A 21,405-nucleotide genomic window follows, 5' to 3' on the forward strand; every position below is an offset into this window, starting at 1 on the left:
CCACCTCCCTCTCCACCCGATTCCTCTGGGTCTTCCCAGTGCACCAGGCCCGGGCACTTGTCTCGTGCATCCCACCTGGGCTGGTGATCTCTTTCACCATAGATAGTATACATGCTGTTCTTTTGAAATATCCCACCCTCACATTCTCCCACAAAGTTCAAAAGTCTGTTCTGTATTTCTGTGTCTCTTTTTCTGTTTTGCATATAGGGTTGTCGTTACCATCTTTCTAAATTCCATATATATGTGTCAGTATGCTGTAATGTTCTTTATCTTTCTGGCTTACTTCACTCTGGATAATGGGCTCCAGTTTCATCCATCTCATTAGAACTGGTTCAAATGAATTCTTTTTAACGGCTGAGTAATGCATCTACATTTTAAAAAGTGATTGCAGGTATTTCTAATAAATCATGGTTTTGGTGATACAGAGTTCTATTATTTTGCTGAATTGACCAATCATGGATATAATGGTATTAAATGAATAATAATTATATAATCAGAATAGTGAAAGATGTTTATCACTTTTCATAATCAATAGTCAAACAAAAACTGAAAGATAATGACAATGACAAACTATAATGGGAACATGATTAATTTAACTATAAAACAATTACATACAATTTGGGGGGTCAAGCAGCATAACGTGTTAAGTGGAAATACATACATGCACGTGTTTTCTTCGGCCCAGCCAGTCTGTGTCTTTTGGTGCATTTAATCTATTTACATTTAAGGTAATTATCGATATGTATGATCCTATTATCATTCTCTTAATTGTTTTGGGTTTATTTTCTGTAGGTCTTTTCCTTCTCTTATGTCTCCTGACTAGAGAAGTTCCTTTAGCATTTGTTGTAAAGCTGGTTTGGTGGTAGTGAATTCTCTTAACTTTTGCTTGTCTGGAAAGCTTTTTATTTCACCATCAAATCTGAAGCAGAGTCTTGCTGAGTAGAGTATTCTTGGTTATAGGTTCTTCCCTTTCATCACTTTAAATATATCATGCCATTTCCTTCTGGCTTGTAGAGTTTCCATTGAGAGATCAGCTGATAGCCTGATGGGAATTCCCTTGTGTGTTATTTGTCATTGTTCCCTTGTTTTCCCTTGTCGCTCCCTCGGACATGACTGAGCAACTGAACTGACTTTTTCACTCTCCTCTTTTACTTTCATCAAGAGGCTCTTTAGTTCTTCTTTGCTTTCTGCCATAAGGGTGATCTCATCTGCATATCTGAGGTTATTGAAATTTCTCCTGGGAATCTTGATTACAGCTTCTGCTTCATCCAGCCTGGCATTTCACATGATTGTATACTGCGCATAAGTTAAATAAGCAGGGTGACAGTATACAGCCTTGACGTACTTCTCTCCCGATTTGGAACCAGTCTGTTGTTCCATGTCCAATTCTAACTGTTGCTTCTTGACCTGTATACAGATTTCTCAGGAGACAGGTAAGGTGGTCTGGTATTCCCATCTCTTTCTGAATTTTCCACAGTTTGTTGTTATCCACACAGTCAAAGGCTTTGGCGTAATCAATAAAGTAGATGTCTTTCTGGAACTCTCTTGCTTTTTTGATGATCCAGTGGATGTTGGCAACTTGATCTCTGGTTCCTCTGCCTTTTCTAAATCTAGTTGAACATCTGGAAATTCACAGTTCACATACTGTTGAAGCCTGGCTTGGAGAATTTTGAGCATTACTTTGCTAGTGTGTGAGATGAGTGCAATTGTGTGGTAGTTTGAACATTCTTTGGCGTTGTCTTTCTTTGCGATTGGAATGAAAACTGACCTTTTCCAGGGAGGGACTGATGATGGGGAAAACTGGGTCTTTCTATGGCAGGCTGGGCCTTGCTCAGTGAAGCTTTAATCCAGTTACCTGCTGATGGGTGGGGTTGCACTCCCTTGCAGTTGTTTGCCCTGAGGTGACCCAGCCCTGGGGTCTACAGGCTAGTTAATGGAGAACTCCAAGAGAGTTTGTGCCAAGGGGGACCTTCCTGGCTTGATGCTGCCAGTGCCCCCATCCCTGTGGGTGAGCCCCTGCCAGCCCTTGCCACCACAGGAGACCCTCCAACACTGGCAGGTAGTTTTGGTTCGGTCGCCTGTGGGGTCACTGCTCCTTCCCTCTGAGTCTTGGTGCACACAAGATTTTGACTGTGCCTCCAAGACTGTAGTCTCTGTTTCCCCCAGTGCTGTGGAAGTCCTGTAATCAAATTTTTCTGGCCTTCAAGGCCAGATTCACTGGGGATTCCCAGTCCCTTTGTCAGATCCCTAGGCTGGGAAGCCTGACATGGGGTTCTGAACTTTCAGAACCGTGGAAAAACTTCTTTGGTATTATTGTTCTCCATTTTGCAGTTTACCCACCTGGCAAGTATAGAATGTTAGTTTATCATGATTGCACCTCTCCTACGGTTTCTCTGTGGTTTTTCTTTGTCTTTGGATGTGGGGTCTTTTTTTGGTGGGTTCCAGCATCCTCCTGTCAATGGTTGTTCAACATCTAGTTGCAATTCTGGTGTTCTGGCAGGCAGAGATGAGTGAACGTCTTTCTACTCCACCTTCTTGAACTGAAAGGTTGCCCACTTTTCAGTTGGGTTGTTTGTTTTTCTGGTATTGACTTGCATAAGCTACTTGTATATTTTTGGAAATTAAGCCTTTGTTGTTTCACTTGCTAGTATTTTCTCCCATTCTGAGAGTTGTCTTTTCACTTTGTTCATAGTTTCCTTTGCAGTGCAAAAGCTTTTAAGTTTAATTAGGTCCACTTGTTTATTTTTGTTTTACTTCCATTACTCTAGGAGGTGGGGTCATAGAGGATCTTGCTGTGATTTATGTCATAGGGTGTTCTACCTATATTTTTCTCTAAGAGCTTTAAAGTTTCTGGTCTTATATTTAGGTCTTTAATCCATTTTGAGTTTCTCTTTTAATATGGTGTTAAGAAGTGTTCTAATTTCATTCTTTTACACTCAGCTGTCCAGTTTTCCCAGCACCACTGATTGAAGAGACTGTCTTTGCCCCACTGTCTATTTTTACCTCCTTTGTCAAAGATAATGTGCCCCTAGGTGCATGGGTTTATCTCTAGGCTTTCCATCTTGTTCCATTGGTCTATATTTCTGTTTTTGTGGCAGTACCATACTGTCTTGATGACTGTAGCTTTGTAGTATAGTCTCAAATCAGGAAGATTGAGTCCTCCAGCTCCATTCTTCCTTCTCAAGCTTGCTATGGATATTCAGGGTCTTTTATGTGTCCATACGAACTGTGAAATTTTTTGCTAGTTCTGTGAAAAATGCCATTGGTAATTTGATAGGGATCACACTGAATCTGTAGACTGTGTTTTGTAGTATAGTCATTTTCCCAATATTGATTCTTCCAACCGAGGAGCATGGAATATCTCTCCATCTATTTATGTCATCTTAGATTTCTTTCATCAGTGTCTTATAGTTTTCTGTATACAGTTCTTTTGTCTCCTTAGGTGGGTCTGTTCCTAGGTATTTTATTCTTTTTCCCTGGAAGTTTGGACTGCCTTCATCTAATTCCCCCTCCCCCCAACCTCACCCCCAGTCTCTGATAGCCACAGATCTGATCTCTCTTTCTACAAGTTTGTTTTTGAAGTATAATTGATCCACAAAACTATATTAGTTCCTGTTATGCAACATAGAGATTTGATATTTTTATATATTTCAAACTGATAATCACAATAAGTCTCCTTATAATATGTCACAATGCAAAGATATCACATAATTACTGACTATTCCCCACACTGTACATTTCATACCTGTGACTCATTTATTTTGCAACCAGAAGTTTATACCTCTTAATCTTTCTCACCTATTGCCCCACCACTACCACTACCTGCAATATCCATATTTATCTTTCTTTGTCTGACTTATTTCACTTAGCATAATACCCTCTCAATCTATCCATGAGGTCACAAATGGCAAGATTTCATTCTTTTTTATGGATGAGTAATATTCCTGTGTGTGTGGGAGAGAGAGAGAGAAAGAGATCTTTATCCATTCTTCTGTTGATAGGTGTGCACATAGGTTGCTTCCATATTTTGACTGATGTAAATAATGCTACAATGAACATAAAGGTGCATATATCCTTTCTAATCAGTGCTTTGTTTTCTTTGGATGAATATCCAACAGTGAAATTGTTGGATATGGTAGTTCTGTTTTTAACTTTTTGAGGAATCCCCATACTGTTTTCCATAGTGGCTGATCATTTTACCTTCCCACCAACAATACCTAAGGGTTCCCTTTTTTCCATATCTTCACCAACACTTGTTATTTGTTGTCTTTCTGATAATAGCCATTCAAGTTGGCAGCTGTATGTCATCTTTGGAAAAATTTCTGTTCAGATCTTCCACACTAATATTTTGACATACTTCCTACCCATCTTTATATCTGTACTTTGTGTATTTATACAAAAGTAGTAGCACAGTGGTGTACAGTTTTATGTCTATGTCCTCTGTTTTTTACATGAGTAGTTTCCCATATCATTGTATATTGAACAAAGAAGCTGTTTAAAATTATGATACAACATTAAAATTATATGAGTATGCCATAATCTATTTAATGATTCTGTCATTATTGGGCATTTACATTATTTCTCCCTTTTCTAATTAGTATTTTTATGAGCATCATTTTAGATAAATATTGTTTCCAAGCTTATGATTATTTCTTTAGGATAGATTCCAAGAGAAGTACCAAGTGTTTAAAATGCACATTATTGCACAGAATGATTATGCCATTCTAGACTTCCACAAGTGCCTATATTCTTCTAGCCTTTAGTCAGAATTATTCTTTTTTAATTATGCTACTCTGATAAGGAAAAAATGTTATCTGGTTGTTTTATTTTGCATGTCTTAAGTACTGGTGAAGTTCAACCATTATTCATGTTTATTAGCCATTTTAGTTCCTTTGAGAATTGAACTTCAAAATATTTGCTCATTTATATTAGTGTTTACTATTTATCCAAGTGATTTGTGTGAACTCTACATACTAAATATATCAGTCCCTTTTTCTAAACTTTATTTCATTCTAAGAAAAACTTTTATTTCACATTTGACTGTCTCACTGGTATCTTAAAATTGGTCTAAAATTGAGACCACTACAAATTAAATTCTCTGATTGTCTTTTCTGCCTAAGATAGAGTGTAACATAGTATTTATTCAGCCTGAAATCCTGTGTGAACACCAACTTGTGGTTCAAATTTTCTGCCTCTCTTCACCCTTTGCTGTGGTTAAAAACATGCATTTATTTATGGCCCCTGGTAGATTTATGGAGGAGATAGTCCTTGGGACCCCAGCTTCAGTGAGTCTCCTCCATGAGATTCCCCATCTTCAGAGCTTTTGCTTTCTTTTTTTTTTTTCAGAGCTTTTGCTTTCTTAGCAGTGTATAAATTCATGGTACAGTCAGTGGCATCCTCAATTCCATGACATATGGTGTGAGTTGTGAATCTTTCTAATTTGTATAGTTTATCATGTTTTTAATATTACAGATCTTTTACTCCTCAGGTGATCAGATCTATTTTTTCCCCATTTTGATCTCTACATTTTACAACATCTTTATTCAGATATAATTCACATACTGGGAGAGTCACCTTTCCAAAGTATGTGATTTGGTGATTCTTAATATATTCACAAAGTTGTAAAAATATTACCACTATCTAATTTTAGAACATTTTCATTACCTCAAAAAGAAACCCACATACCCATTAGCAGTTACTTTTCAGTCCTTCCTCTTCCTAGCCCCTGGCAACTACTCATTTATTTTCCCTCTCTCTCTGGATTTGCCTATTATGGATATGTCATATAAATAGAAGTATCCAGTATGTGGTCTTTTGTGTTTGGTTTTTTCACTTAACATGATGTTTTCAAGGTTTAATCATCTTATAGTACTTTACTTTTTTATTGCTGGATTATATTCCATTGTATGGAAAAAATACATTTTGTTTATTGATTCACTGGTTGATGAATATTTGTGTTGTTTACATTTTTGGCTATTATGCTGCTATGAAAATTCATGCACAAGATTTCTGTGGACATAAGTTTTCATTTGTCTTGGTATATACCTAGGAGTGGAATTGGTAGGTCAGATGGTAATTCTATTTAACATTTTGAGGGACTGCCAAACTCTTTTCTAAATCAGCCATACAATTTTGCAGTCTCACTAGCAATGTATGAGAGATCCAGTTTTCCACATCCTCACCAATGTTTGTTACTGTCTTTATTTTAGACATCCTAGTGAGTATAAAGTAGTATCTCAGTGTGGTTTTGATTTGTATTTTTCTAATGACTAATGATATTCAACGTCTTTTTTTTGCACTTTTTGTCTATCTATATCTTCCTTGGAGAAATCTCTATTCAAATACTTTGCCTATTTTTAGTTACTTCTCTTTTTATTGTTGAGTTATAGCGAGTTCTTTATATATTCTTGACAGAAATTTCTGTTAGCAGATATATTATTTACAGATATTGATTTAATTTATACTAGATGGTGTGAGGTAGGGTCCAGCTTTGTTCTTTTGCATGTGGATATCCAGTTGTCCTGTCATCATTTGTTGAATGGCCTGTTCTTTCCCCCACTGAATTATCTTGGTTTCCTTGTTGAAAATCAGTTGTCCACAAATTAGGACTAATTTCTGGATTGCCCCCAGGGTGCTCAAGAATCTGCTGCACATCCTAAGTCCACATGTCACTGAAGGCCACCACAATTTACTCAGTCATCCAGACCAGATATGTTGGCATCAAGCTTTGTCAAGGCTTAACCACTGACTTGCAGTCACTCACCAATACCTAGTTGTACCTAGAAATAGCAAGTGTCCATCCCTTCTTCCACAGTGCCTTTCCTTTTTAACCGTGTTTCTTATGATTTGGGTTTGTTTTGTTTGTTTGTGGCCCTCACATTGCTCTCTTAGCTCCAGTCATAGCCACCTTGTAGTTTATTTTGTACTACTGAATAATATTCCAATGTATGGATGTAACCCATCCAATCCAGTGTCACCCCACCCAGCCACAGGGATCAATTCAATCGCCTCTTTCTGATTTCCATGCTTAAAAAGAAAACCCTCTCATGTTTCAGAAGTTTTTTTCTTGTTAAGAACTTCAGTGTATTACCTAGTATGCAAAATCCTCAACTCTGCTTCTGAGTCCCAGTGTGAGGCGGCCTCTCTTTCCCTCCCCTGTGATTTCCCTCCCACGTTCCATGCTCTACCCTATCCTCTAGGCTCCGGCAGCTCTGAGCACCCTACAGTTAGCCCTGCCTTCAAGACTGCCTATGCACCTGTACAGTCCTTGTCCCTTTGCCTGTAACAGTCTCCATCCTTTCCTGGTCTTCCTTCACTTCTCAACTTAGACAATGCTTCTTTCTTAGAACTTACTATACTTTGCCATAGTGAGCTGTTGTCCTATTTCCCCACTTGACTTTGCGTTCCTGAAAAGTAGAGACCATGTTTGGTTCTCATATATATTCCCAGACCCTAGCACATTTCCTGGCACATCGTAGGCAATCATTATTTGACGAATAATTGAATGAATGAATGGAATTTAATTTAAAGTACCTAGGGTAGCAATTTAATTAGTAATGTTGACACTTTAAAATGCAACTTCAACATCTTTTATCAACTATGATTAAGTTAAAGCCCTTAGTTCCTTTTTTTTCTTCATTTATTTATATTAGTTGGAGGCTAATTACTTTACAATATTGTAGTGGTTTTTGCCATACATTGATATGAATCAGCCATGGATTTACATGTGTCCCCATCCTGAATCCCCCTCCCACTTACCTCCCCATCCCATCCCTCTGGGTCATCCTAGTGCACCAGCCCTGAGCACTTGTCTCATGCATCAAACCTGTAAACCCTTAGTTCCTATAGGCATACTTTCTTTGTAGGTGAACACTCCCCCTCCCTTCCCCCAACCTCAAGAAAACAGTACCTGGTCTTCAGGTTTCTTTTTTTTAATCAAATTTTTTAATCTTCTTAAATCTGTTTATCCACCCCAGAATTGAGTCCTGCTGTCAATGTAATAATGTTTGCAAAATCCAATAATGCTTTCTGGAAATATTAGTCACTGTAATGTTGAAACCTCAGTGAAATTCTCTACCCAGATAATGTGTCTAAAGTACTAAAACTTAAGTTTTCTGAAAGGAGTAGAATAATACATTAATTAGTTAAAAATCAACTGTCCTAAAATTTTGAAATAGTTCATTCAACCAATATTTGAGCACATATTATGTTCCTAGCACTATGCTAAACATTAATAATATAGAAAGCTTTTTTTAAAAAAATTAATTCCCTTGGTAATTTCATAGCATGTTTTGGGTCAGGGATTGGAACTTGTAACAGATTAATAATGTAATAAAGCAGCTGTTAGTAGAGTTTTTGCACAGGCTATTGTAGGTACACAGCTAGAAATAAAATTGATCTTCCCAAAAATAACTTAACAATGAAAAGAATACCTAAGTCCTAAAATGCAAGCCAATATTTAAAGTTAGAGGCAAGAAAGACATCTCATGTAGGAGGAGCAGCATGTACAAAGGCCCAGGGGTAGGGATGAACATAAGAGTTTTCAGGGGTGGCAGATAGGTGAGCTAAAGACAAATTCAGGAGTTTCTCTGGCACAAAAGAAAGTAACCAGCCCAAACCATCCTTTGAAATTCTCCCATCAAAACAAGTCCCTGAGGTATTCAATTTCTACAAGATTCAAGTCCTTATCCACTGAGAGAGTCTCAGATAATTCCTTTAAGGAAGTCACCATTTACGACAAAATTAAAGGCTTTCTTTAGGTGCTGTGTGGTCCTTTCAGGAATTTGTTTGGGGTCTTCTCTGCTCCATATTGCATGTATGCTGATAATGAGCAAAGAGTTATTTCTTTACTGGGGCTCTTGGCCTTTGGTCCATTATAAGTCACAAGTACAGACTGTGAGCACAGACCTCTGAGCATCTTCCCCTCATTCACCCATGTCGCTGCCAACATTCTTCTGATCCTAGCTGTTCCTCAATTTAGGAAATGAGCATTGGCCTAGAACTATGCAAATCTCAAATCTTTTGGTCTCAGGGCCACATTACATTATTAAAAATGACTTAGGACCCCAAAGATCCTTTATTCGTGTTATTATATCTATTAATATCTATATTTAACCTATTAGAATTTAAAATTGAGGGAAGTTTTAAATATTCATGAATTCTTATAAAAACAAAAAATTGCATGTCAACAGAAGTCAATATTAACAAAAAAGTAATTTTGAAAAATAAGTATATTTCCCAAAATAAATAATTGTATGAGAAAAGTGGCATTATTTTCTGTTTTTTCAAATCCCTAATTCTAGCTTAATAGAAGACATCTAGATTCTCGTGTCTGCTTCTGAATTCAATCTGTGATTATAACCACAGGTCACATAGAAAACTCGGGAGAGAATAGGAGTGAGAAAGATAAACAACTTATTGATATTATTAAGAAAATTGTTTTAGCATCACAGACCTTCTAAGAAAATTTCAGGGATTCCTAGCAGTCCCTGAACCACACTGAAATCTTCTGACTTAGAAATTTTAAAATACAGTTGACCCTTGAATATCAATGGGAGGAATGACTAGGAGCACCAACCCCTGTGTGATTAAAATTCCCGTGTAATTTAGTCAGCCATCCTTTGTGTGCTTTCTCTGCATCTGATGATTTAACCAACCCCAGATTATGTGAAACTGTTGTATTTAGTATTGAATTCAAACCTGTGTTGTTTAAGAGTCAACTCTACTATAAAGATGAGAGTTGAAGGTTTAAAAGTTAGCAGATAGAATGTTAAACAAAAGTCAGCATATGGATAATTACTTCAAGCAAATATGACCACTGTTTTTATGGGATGGTGAGTTTAAAAAAATGTGACTTACTTGTTCCACTTATTTACCATTAAAATCCATTTCAATCAGTTTTTAAACATTCAAAATCTTCCTCCTAAAAGAAAAACAAACTCTAGTTTTATCTTTCCCACCCCTCTCTTTAATCAGAAGATAGAATGCCAAAGAGCTAGGAAGTGAACCACCAATTAAACAACTTCAAAGAAAGACACCTGGGGTTTCATGCTTTCTAGCTCTGTGACCTTAAGCAGGTCACAACTTTTCTACTCTCAGTTTCTGGACCCATAAAAGGGCCTACCTCCCTCACATGACCATCTGGATAATTTGAGATGCGGAATGTTAATGTTGGTTTCCAAACTCTCAAGCCCTCTACACATGTTATTGATTATAATTATGTTATGATCATTATAATACTGCTCATGGGACACATAAACCTCCACTTCTCTTTAAGTGGAGAGATTGCCCTCTATGCTTTCCTCATTTGTGTGTCCCAAAGCCCTTCTCCAGTTAAGTTCTTGCAAGCTGCCGATGGGAAGGCCCCTGATGAGCTGTGTAATCTAAGCTCTGAGATTCCCAAGGCCAAACATCAGCTGTCAGGTTACTACTACATGCAAACCTCCAAAGGAAGAGAGACACTGCCAAGACCAAGTTCAGGGAGAAGTATAAACAGGCTTCAACTTCCCTCTTCCTCTACCTTCCAAGGAAATGCTCTCACAATGTTCAGACAAGAAGAATAATTAAAGAGAATATAAATGAAGATGGTCTGGCTGCCCACTGACATATCAAAAGTAAAGTCACAGCCTTCAGTGAGCATGATTGATGGTGAAGTACGCTTGCCTTGGCACAGGTTTCCAACATACTTCAGAAGTCATAGAATGCTATTTGGACAAAGATCAGGAGTGAATTATACATCTAATGTAACCATGACCTAGAAAAGACCGAAAGGGTAGGAAATTTCAGTGGAAAGTCGCTGAAAGAAAAAAGCAAACCAGAAGTAACTTGGCTAAATTGGGTAACATAAGTATAAGATTAAACATTGGCATGTTTAGAAATTCCCAGTCCCAAGTTAATAAAACTGGGGTCATGAGAATTCTCCTTACTTTACCATCTGCGTTTATCAACCCACTCAGCCTCCTCTCAGCACTGGAAAAACATTGCTCAGAGGAGGAAAAATAATTCTTTAGCAATAAACATTTGAATTTCACCTCAAGTAAGACTACATTTCAAAATCTGAAAAGACAGCTCAACCTGGATTTATTCTAAGACATTTTGATTTAAGTCACTTTGGACAAATAATATTGTCTCCCTTTCCTTGTGTATGTAAAACAAAGCTCTTTGCATCCTACTCAGATAATGACTAAAATGTTAATAAGTCATAATTTTAATTTAAAAAGATATCTTTAATGTGGTTTTACAATAATTATCTATTCTTTTTCTTTTTCTAGCTTTGAAGGCGTCACCTTCTAAGAAACGGTGCAACTCCATTGCTGCCCTGAAGGCAACCTCACAGGAGATTGTGTCCTCAATTAGCCAGGAATGGAAGGATGAGAAGCATGATTTGCTTACTGAAGGGCAGAGTTTTAGCAGCCTTGATGAAGAAGGTAAAGACACAGAATTTAAACCACAAGAATTTTTTCTTTCTTTTCTTCTTTTTTTATTCATACAAGTAATGTAAACTCACAGTAGAAAAATTAGATAATAGTTTCTCTAAGAAATAAAGTCTCTTAACTGATTTTTCTTTTTTTTTTTTTTACATCAGACTGATAATGTGCCGGTGTCACAACAAGGTTTGCAGGGAGGCACATGTCACGCAGCAGCGTGAACACACAATCATCATGCTCATGAACTACAAAAGGATCTTCTTAACTGATTTTTTTAAAGATATTTATAGTATGGCACAGTTAATGTAAAATTTTTGAAACACATAAACAATCTGGTATTGGTTTATGGTTAAAAAAATTAGAACATACTAAAATATTCAGAAACAAAGATCTATAATCCTACTACCCGAAGGTACCAAATCTGAAGGTTTTGGTATTTTCACTAGTAGACCTTGGTCTGTGCTTATATATATATATATAATTTTTTTTTCCCCCAAACACACATGGACATTGTATACATATGTGAGGCAATAAGAAAAGGGGACAACAGAAGATCAGATGATTGGATGGCATCACGGACTCTATGGACATGAGTTTGAGCAAGCTTCAGGAGTTGGTGATGGACAGGGAAGCCTAGCGTGCTGCAGTCCATGGGGTCGCAAAGAGTTGGACACAACTGAGTGACTGAACTGACAAACAGCATAGCAGTGAATTACCAATTTATTTTGGTCCTTTTTAATGAGTTTAATAGACGTTTTCTAATTTTCTCCTGGCATGTCATGTTCCTACCTTATGTTAGATTTATTTCTCAAATGGTTGTAGAGATAAAGATAGAATACGTGTTTTCTGTCTTTTCAGATAGTGTATCTTTAAGATTTGGTTTTTCTGGCTATTTGTTGCTACTGCATAGACCTCACATCTTTCTTACTTGCTGACTAGGGCTTCTGGTACAATGATGAACAGAAGTCATGCTTGTGGGCAGTCTTGCCTCATCCTGATTTTAAAGGGAATTCTTCTAATGTTTCACTTCTGAGAAAGTAGTTTGATGTATCATATATCCATAATCAAGTCAAGGAAGTTCCTTTTTATTCCTAGTTTCTAAAATTTTTATCAAGAATGAGTGTTGCATTTTATCAAATATTTTTCTCTATTGAATTAATCATTTGGATTTTCTCTTCTAATCCTATAAGAGGAAGTGACATTTTAGATTTTATTATCAGCTTATTCTTTTGGGAATCCCAGCATTTCCTGAAAATTTCTTTTACTTCCTGTAGAATATTAGATCTCCCCTTGGGGTTTTCTTTTCCTCGGGGTCTTTAAAATAGTGTGTTCATCCTTGGCCGTTTTGCAGCACTTATCCATATGTGCCAAGTTGGATTTCTTTTTTTCTCATCTTATAAACCAACTTTTACCCAGATTTAGTGATTTCAACAAGAGTTGCTGAATTGCCCTTGCTCCTCACTCTGAGTTAATGGCTCCAGTTTCTGACATCCATCCTCTTTCCCTAGCTTCCCTGCGTTGGTATCTCCCTACCACACTGCCTAGGTCTCTAGAATTAACTCATTTTTAAACTGTGACAAACTTTCAGATAGTGTGCTCATTACGGCTTCTGTCAGCTATACTTATATAAACATGTATTTATTGCTTCTAAAGTGTAAGCTGTGAGTCCAGTTGTTAATCTGAGGGAATAAGTACAATAAATACACTACATAGAATCTAGAAAGTCTGAAAACATAGGAAGCAGTACACAAATCATGCTTTTTTTCAAATGAACTATTGGACCTATTGGTTTAAATCTAAAGGCACTTCACCAGAAAAGGTCTCTGAAGTTGAAAAAGAACCTGTTGAACATATTCTTTGAAACTGTTGACGTATTATTTTTAAATGAATTTATCTGGACAGTTCTCTGCATCTACAAAGTTTGCTGCAAGATTCAGTCTTTTTATAATGCTCTGCACTTGGGGACTTCCCTTTCAGGTTGCACCAAGTCATCACCAAACGCCCCTGCAGTTTTTAATCATGTTTTCTGTCATTCTCAGTATGTCTGGTTGTATTCATTTTCTTTTGCCATGTGACAAATTACCAGAAGGCTGGCAGCTTATCATTACCTCTATTTATTATCTCCCAGTTCTGTAAGTCAGAAGACTAGCAAGGTTTACCTGATCCTCTGGACACAACTTTATGTCAGGGTCACCTCAGAAATGGGTCATCAAGGTGTCAGCTAGGCTGAGTTCTCATCTGGAGGTTCTGGAGAAGACTCCTTCTCCAAGCACTTCTTGTTGTTGGCAGAATTCACTTCCTCACAGTTGTAGAGCTGAAGTACCCATGTCCTTGCTATCTGACAGGTATGGGCTGGGCTCACCCCTAGAGACCATCCTTGTTCCTTGCCACACAGCCCCCTCCATCTTCAGATGGAGAATTTCCTACAAGTCAGTGCCCCTCACACTTGGAATCTCTGCCATGACCGTGTCTGACCCTTTAATATAGTTAAAGGGTTCACATGATTAGGCCAGGCCTACCTGGATAAAGGGGAGAGCCTTTGACTACCTCAGAGTTAACTGATTAGTAACCTTAATTAAATCTGCAAGATTCCTTTTGCCACATAAGATAAAATAATCACAAGAATAATATCGCATCATTCTCACAGCTTCTACCCACACTCAAAGGGAGATTATATAAGGGTGCAGGTCACTAGGAAACATTCTAGAATTCTGCCCACCACACTAGTTAGATTTTTTAAAAACTGAAGGGTATGGGCACATAAGGAAACAGTTCTCTGGTTCATTGAGCTGCTCCTAGGAGTCAGCTACCCAGTGTTTGGGTGCTCTCTGACCCAGGCCCGAGTCACTGGACAGGTAGTGTTTTTCTATAATCTATCACTCAGGAAGCCTCTGGTTTATGAAGTCAAGCTGAGTATACCCAGGACCCAAGTCTGTATTAGCTGTTCTCAGTCCAGCTCCATCCACCTTATACTTAATAATGATTCATTAGAATCTGATGTGAGTTTGTGTTTCAGATCCACTTTTCTATAATCTTGAGAGTTTTCATACTTTTCTGTGTATTTAATGAGAAGGTGGAATCAAGTATGTTGAAGATTGCCAGCCAGTTGTCAACTGCTAGACTTGTTGGTTTTTAAATGTTGAGTACTTATGTAATTTTATATGCTCATCATCTGTTAGTCATCATGGCAATTCTTTATTTTGATCTGACTCAGCGGCAAAACTGCACCATCTCCTACACTTTAATGTGTCTAGTCTCCTAGTCCAGAGTCCAGGCCTTCTGTGCCTGACCCTCTTTCCCTCCATTACTCACCCCACCTCTCCATATATATCCCTCAAAATCCAAAGTCCAAAACCTCACACTCATGTAATTGTGCCAATCAGGGTCAATTTCCATTCATACACTTCATGACAGTACATAATTCTGAGCCTATGGTACCTATAAAGAAATACCACAAACACCTTAAGGCTATATTGTATTTATTATCATCTGTTTTAGCTTACTTTGGGGAAAGGATTAAAAAGGATCCACAGTACAGCATAGTGACTCAAGTTAATAACTGTATTGCATATTTGAAAGTTGCTGAGAGAGGAGATCTTAAAAATGCTCATCACCAGAAAAAAATTCTATAAGTGTGCGTGGTGATGGGATGTTAACTCAACTTATTGTGATGATCATTTCACAATATATATTGGGTTACCCAAAAAGTTCACTCGGGTTTTTCATACCATCTTACAGAAAAAAACCCAAACGAACTTTTTGGCCAACCCAATAAACATATCAAATCACTCTGTTATATACCTAAAACTGATCCAGTGTTAATGAATATGTATCAGCTGTAGTTCCATAAAATTAAAAAATAAAGTGTCTCCATGAGGGGAAATAAGGTCCAACTATGGAATGATAAAAACAAGATTTGTTCACAGTATTCTATCTCTGGGAATTTATATGTCTCTTTTTAAAGGAACTCTGATCTTTGTGGTTGGTCCTTTAAGCAAAATACTATCTCTGACGGGCTGACCATTGGGAGAGGATGAGTTAAAATGATCCAGATTCAACTGTCAAAAAAAAAAAAGAAATCCATGTAGACTCAGAGTGAGCATAGACTTGACTGTTCTACTTTTCTGATAGGGGATACTCTTGCATGAGTGTTTCCATAGGTACCTACATTTTAAAGAAAAATGAGTTTTAAAAAAAGCAGTCTTCCTTGTTAAAATATAATATCAAGAATAGCTGTGAATAATATTCATAGATGCATATGGGCTCAAACAGGGTTAAGGTCTAGCTGACTGTTAGTCTCTGAAGCATTTGTTTCCTGGCTCTTAGCAAATCTGAGTTTTTAGATCTGCACTGAGAATCACAGATATGAGCATAGCCTCACAAGGGGGATCAGGTTCACTGTTTATACATTTGCCAATCATCCTTTTAATCTCTGTCGAATTATCTCTTCAAGCTCCTAGGAGTTTTTTATGTCATCTTTTGAAACAGTAAATCACTTTATTAGCTTTGAAAAAGAACATTCATAATGTCATTTCCACTAGCCATTTTGTAAATTAGTCCAATTTCCTTTCTGTTTAAGCTGTTTGCAAGGAGCTATTTGCATTTCTGCTGCAGTTCAGAAGAGCACAATTAATTCACAATTTAATTTGCAGCCTGATGTGTAAAATGAATGCTTTTGACTCATTTAGATTATCATAGACACTGAAACAACATTTATTAGTGGGATTCATGAGGGCTTGTTTTGCTTTTTGTCACCCAGCACTGGGATCCCGACACAGGCCAGATCTGGTGCCTAGTACCCCATCGCTGTTTGAAGCTGCTTCCTTGGCGACCACAATTTCATCTTCTTCCTTGTATGTCAATGAACATTATCCACATGACAGGACTACGCTTTATTCAAACAGGTAATACTTAGTACAATCAAATTACCAATCAGCTATTACCATGTTAATGTCACAGCTAGACCAGCGTCTCTGAATGAGTCATCCAGTCATTCGTGACAACCAGGTTGTGACCATCACCTGCCCTGTAAGAAAAACAGAAAATCTGGACTTTTACTGTGGTAGGAGGGAAAACCCTCCTGATTTTTATTCACAGTTAATCATTATGTCCTGTAGAAAGTATATATACTTGATTCTATGGGAAAAAATGTGAATCTTTCATCATTTCTGTTTTGACAATCTTATGAATTTTTTTAAAGCGAGCACTCTTGGTTAATATTTTCACAAATAGCTACAAAGATATTTGAATATTTCCTTTTTGTATGAGTGATCTTAGTAGCCATGATAAACAGAATAACAGCTCTCCAAAATTGTCTTATGTCCTAATCCCCAGCACCTGTGATGCTCTTCCCTTATATAGTGAAAGGGGCTTTGCCAATATGACTAAGTTAAAGATCTGGAAATGGGAAGAGTATCCTGAATTATCCAGATAGACCCGGCACAATCACAGGGTCCACATAAGAGGAAATCAGGCAAGATTAGAGTCAGACAAGGAGGTGTGATGGCGGAAGCAGAGATCAGAGAGAGAGAAAGATTTGAAGATGCTACACTGTTGGCTTTGAAGGTATACAAAGGGGCATGAGCCAAGGAATGCAGGCAGAGTCTAAATGCCAGAACAGACGAGGAAACGGTCTGCCCTAGAGCATCCACAGAGGAACACAGTTCTTCCAACCCTTTGAATTTTAGGACTCTGACTGCTAGAGCTATAAAATAATAAATCTGTCTTATTTTAAGCCATGAAGTTTATGACAGTTTGCCACAGAAGCAATAGGAACCTAATACAGTGACTCTCAAACATTTACTGTGAATCTGAATGTTGAGGTGGGTCACTGAAATTTCGTAGATAGAAAGTGAATTTTTGTTAGATATTTTTCTAATAAAAAATTAGATAAATGTTCTCAAACACTGGTTCTAGTAATAGAAAATATATTTACAAAGAGATCACAACTTTGTGAGACTAGCTATTTTTTCTATTTTTATATAGGCATTTCTGTAACTAGCTTCAATTACAGGATAGGGACTACTGTGTATACCTTCTCAATAATTATCTGTTAAATGTCGAACTGGTTCTTGTTAAAATTCAGCTCTCAAGAATCAAGATCAAATTTGTACAAGTGCTTTTTATACAGTAAGTCATTTCCCCCCTCCAACCTAGCAACTTGGTTCACCTCCAGAAAGAGGACTCAGTGTGATAGATTCATTTTTAATGTGTGCATCCTTGAAAATCCTAGCTTGGTCTTCAGCAGGTTAAGATTTGGTAGTTGAAGCTTCTGTTCAGTTCAGTTCAGTTCAGTCACTCAGTCGTGTCCAACTCTTTGCAGCCCCGTGAATCGCAGCACACCAGGCCTCCCTGTCCATCACAAACTCCCGGAGTTTACTCAAACTCATGCCTATCGAGTTGGTGATGCCATCCAGCCATCTCACCCTCTGTCGTCCCCTTCTCCTCCTGCCCCCAATCCCTCCCAGCATCAGGGTCTTTTCCAATGAGTCAACTCTTTGCATGAGGTGGTCAAAGTACTAGAGTTTCAGCTTCAGCATCAGTCCTTCCAATGAACACCCAGGACTGATCTCCTTTAGGATGAACTGGTTGGATCTCCTTGCAGTCCAAGGGACTCTCAAGAGTCTTCTCCAACACCACAATTCAAAAGCATCAATTTTTCGGCGTTCAACTTTCTTCACAGTGAAGCGTCTGTAGAAATTCCTTTTTGTTGCTGCTCCCTTCTCTCTCAGCTAGATACAGGTTAGGTGGTAGCAGATGAGACAGTCTGAAAAAGAGGAAGAAAGGACAAGATGAATCACAAATCTTGCCTGGACTTCCATTTGGATCACTCTACTCGAGGACCAACAAATCAGGCTCTGTTGTAACTTATTCAACTCATCTGAACTGTAAAAGTAATTTGGGTAGCTTCCTCAAATTAGAAAAACTTAAAGTAATTTATACCTAACATGAACGTGTAACCTTGAATGTTCAAATTTGTTATGTAAATTAGTCAAGCAACAGTTTCTCCTATTCATACGGTACAGCTGTGAAGATTGTTCTTTTGCTCTCAAATGTAAATAGCAGCTCAAAAGATGACTGGAAAGTCACAGGAAGTTCTTTGAAAGGTCAAAATCAATTCTCATGTGAAGCTGTGGTGGTTTCTTTACCATTGGCTAGTGCACTCATTGTCAGGGCAGATAGTTGGATGTGCTGTTAAATTACGTACTAGAATTTTCAGCACAAAAATACAAGGGTTTTGTATGTTTGTTTTTGGTGGCAGTGGTTGTGGTCAGTGTCTTTACCAGAGGTATTCAACTCTTGGGTATTTATAAGGTTCCTTGAGGATCTGAATCAGAGTTCCTTCTAACTCCCAATCCTTTCTGGCCAGCTTGGGAGATACCTTGCCTGCTCCAGGGCTGTGGTATACAACTCTTGATACCTTTATTTATGCTGATACAGGTTATCATTTAGATGGGCAAAGCATCAGTGTTGTCTATGATATTTTCCCCTTTCTCTCTCTTTTTTTAAGTGAATTGTTTGAAATTAGTCTTCTGTGGCATTGTATCTCCAAGTTGCAGTTTGACATATTTAGCTATCCATCTGGGTTCAGTTGCAAGAACAAGAAACCGCTGGGTCTTAAGCAGAAAGGGATTTGAAACAGAGAATTCACAAAGTCTCTAAAAAGGCTTGGGGGTGCATTGCACTGTGGGTGGGACATCAGAAAACCTACTCCAGGTACACATCCCGGAGCTGGCCCACCAGTAGCCTTGCAACCTTTGTCACAATCAAGTGGAGGTCCTGCCCGAGGGATGCAAGCCAGAGAAAAGCATGTTGTGAACCGAGAGTATTTTTTAAAGAAACCAACATTTTAAAATCATATCACTAGATCATCACTAAGGAATCATATTGTATTTCACTAAAATGCCCAAATTCTTTTGAAAAGTCACTAGTTGTGGTACCACATGGCTCCCTTGCTTCATGCTGGAGAGGAGAGCATGGACACTCCGGGTCAGCACCCTCTGCTGTGGTCATCTCTGCTCTGGCCTGCGTGCTCCTGTGGGCATTTCTGCTCTTTACCCATTATGTGTAAGAGAAGTCAAAAACATGCCTCAGATCTTAATGACTGCCATGGGGAAATCATAAGGAAAAGGTGCAAAAAAGACAGAGGTGCTAAAGAACCTTGAAGAGAAATAATGGTGATTCAACCCCCGGGAATCAATATGCCTAGTTCCCCACCCACCTGCTCACCCCTAATTACTCAGCAGGGAAGCCTTTCCAGCCAATTGAAACAAAGTTGTCATATTTTGTTCCTATCATTTTTTTCCTTTAGAGTCCCCCTAGTCCTACATGGTGTCTCTTGAGGCAATACATAGACAATATTCTAAGTCTTTTCAGGCCCACTAAAGTTTAAAACCTAATCCAGACAGCCTGGAAAGAAGATTGATGTTTATAATTCATGTTAGGTTTTTCCCTTTCTTTATGAATCATTTTTATGTTAAGGCAGAGTAGTCAGTTTTCCCACTTCCACATTATACTATACATATCTGTACTTAAATATGAAATAGTAAATATTTCAACTAACAGTTGTCATTGTGTCCATCCTTTCAGAATCTTTTTTTTTTTTTCATGGACTGCAAACCCATTTTATTTTATTTTTTTTTCATTTATTTTTATTAGTTGGAGGCTAATTACTTTACAATATTGTAGTGGGTCAGAATCTTTTAAGTTTGAAAAGTGTCAGTTAGTGCCTGGATGTTTCCACTCCTAAATTATATACTGTAGTGGGCTGCTGCTATCTCTTAGAATTACTCCTTTTCTTTTTTTAAAAAGATTATTCTTTGTGACTTCAAAAATTCCAGCAGTAATTTATTCTTTTTTTTAAGTGTACTCCAAAAATTGACTAGGAAACAAAAAAATACTATCATTTTTAAAGCATATTACTGGGAGTATATATTTTCAAGTTCTACTCAACAGTCCTATGTTAGAGCATGCAATTCATAAGAATACAAAGAAACTGTTATCAGTTCTTGCTTCCCAGTCAAATGGTGGGATTTTAATTCTGAAGTTTTAATTCTTGAATTTTTCTTTCCTAATAAGAATTCTGTTTTTTGAAAGGAGATACAAATTGAGCACTAAGGAATACAGAGGCAAATGTGTTTTATCTCAAAGTTAAGAACAGTTTAGTGTTGTGGAAGTTGGTTGCACACATGAATTTTAATTCTTTTTGTGATTTCCTGCACAGTTGGTAGCAAACGTGAAGCTCTTACTATATATAAGGATCGAAAGCCCTACTGCATTCCAATATGTTTATCCTTTCCCCACCAAAGATGGCTTTACCATCATCACCACTCTGTCTAGTCTCGTGTTTTGCTAGTGGCTATTTCTAATAGTTGGCTCAGACTGAAGACATTTGAAATATTATGAGAAGGACAGGTAGGTCAGAGAAAAACCACTGGTCATTCGTCCACGGAGGGCCAGCTGGCAAAGGCTCCCTAAGTGAGGAGTCCAACATTTGAGACCTCAAAGGCTGACTCAGTGGCTCCAAGCACAGTTCTATGCCCTTCCTTCCTGCCAGTAGAGAATGGTAAACCTCAGAGAGGGTGGAACAGTTGTCTCTATCTACAAGCTCCTCCCCACAAATTGCTTATCATTCAAATTTAAAGACATATAGGTAGAGCCATCCCAAAGAATGTTAGAGATCCATTATTTTACAGATGTTGTCGAAAAGATAAAGGAAGAGAAATGCAGAGACATGCATTATATGACATATCCAAAGTCACAGAGCCTGCTAACAGGATTTAAATTGGAACACAGGTCTCTGGAGTCCAAGCCTCATGGTCTTTCCACTGTGCCACCTTTCTCATCATGGTCTCCGAAGACCTCTGGTCTTATCCTTGATGTGTATGTTATGCACAGATGGTCAGTTGGGTTTTTTTTTCTTAATGTGAATTCTGGCCCTCTGAGCATTTTTTTTTTCTTCACTATTTAATAACTAAAG

At 37.8% G+C, this 21,405-nt stretch overlaps 1 protein-coding gene and 1 non-coding gene across 4 annotated transcripts in view; one reads left to right on the forward strand and one right to left on the reverse strand.

Moving 5' to 3' along the window:
* Window positions 1-21,405, forward strand: part of PIP5K1B (phosphatidylinositol-4-phosphate 5-kinase type 1 beta) — a 357,429-nt gene that overhangs the window by 261,623 nt on the left and 74,401 nt on the right. For all 3 annotated transcript variants that reach the window (XM_061132834.1, XM_061132832.1, XM_061132833.1), the window contains exons 12-13: window positions 11,271-11,426; window positions 16,186-16,330. In XM_061132834.1, coding sequence (XP_060988817.1) covers window positions 11,271-11,426; window positions 16,186-16,330 — 301 coding nt within the window. The remainder of the gene's footprint in view (window positions 1-11,270; window positions 11,427-16,185; window positions 16,331-21,405) is intronic.
* LOC133049016 (small nucleolar RNA U13) lies at window positions 11,579-11,683 on the reverse strand. The gene has a single exon (XR_009691181.1). It is a non-coding gene; the product is annotated as a small nucleolar RNA U13 (small nucleolar RNA).

Source organism: Dama dama, chromosome 29 (genome assembly GCF_033118175.1).
Source record: "Dama dama isolate Ldn47 chromosome 29, ASM3311817v1, whole genome shotgun sequence".
NCBI lineage: Eukaryota > Metazoa > Chordata > Mammalia > Artiodactyla > Cervidae > Dama > Dama dama.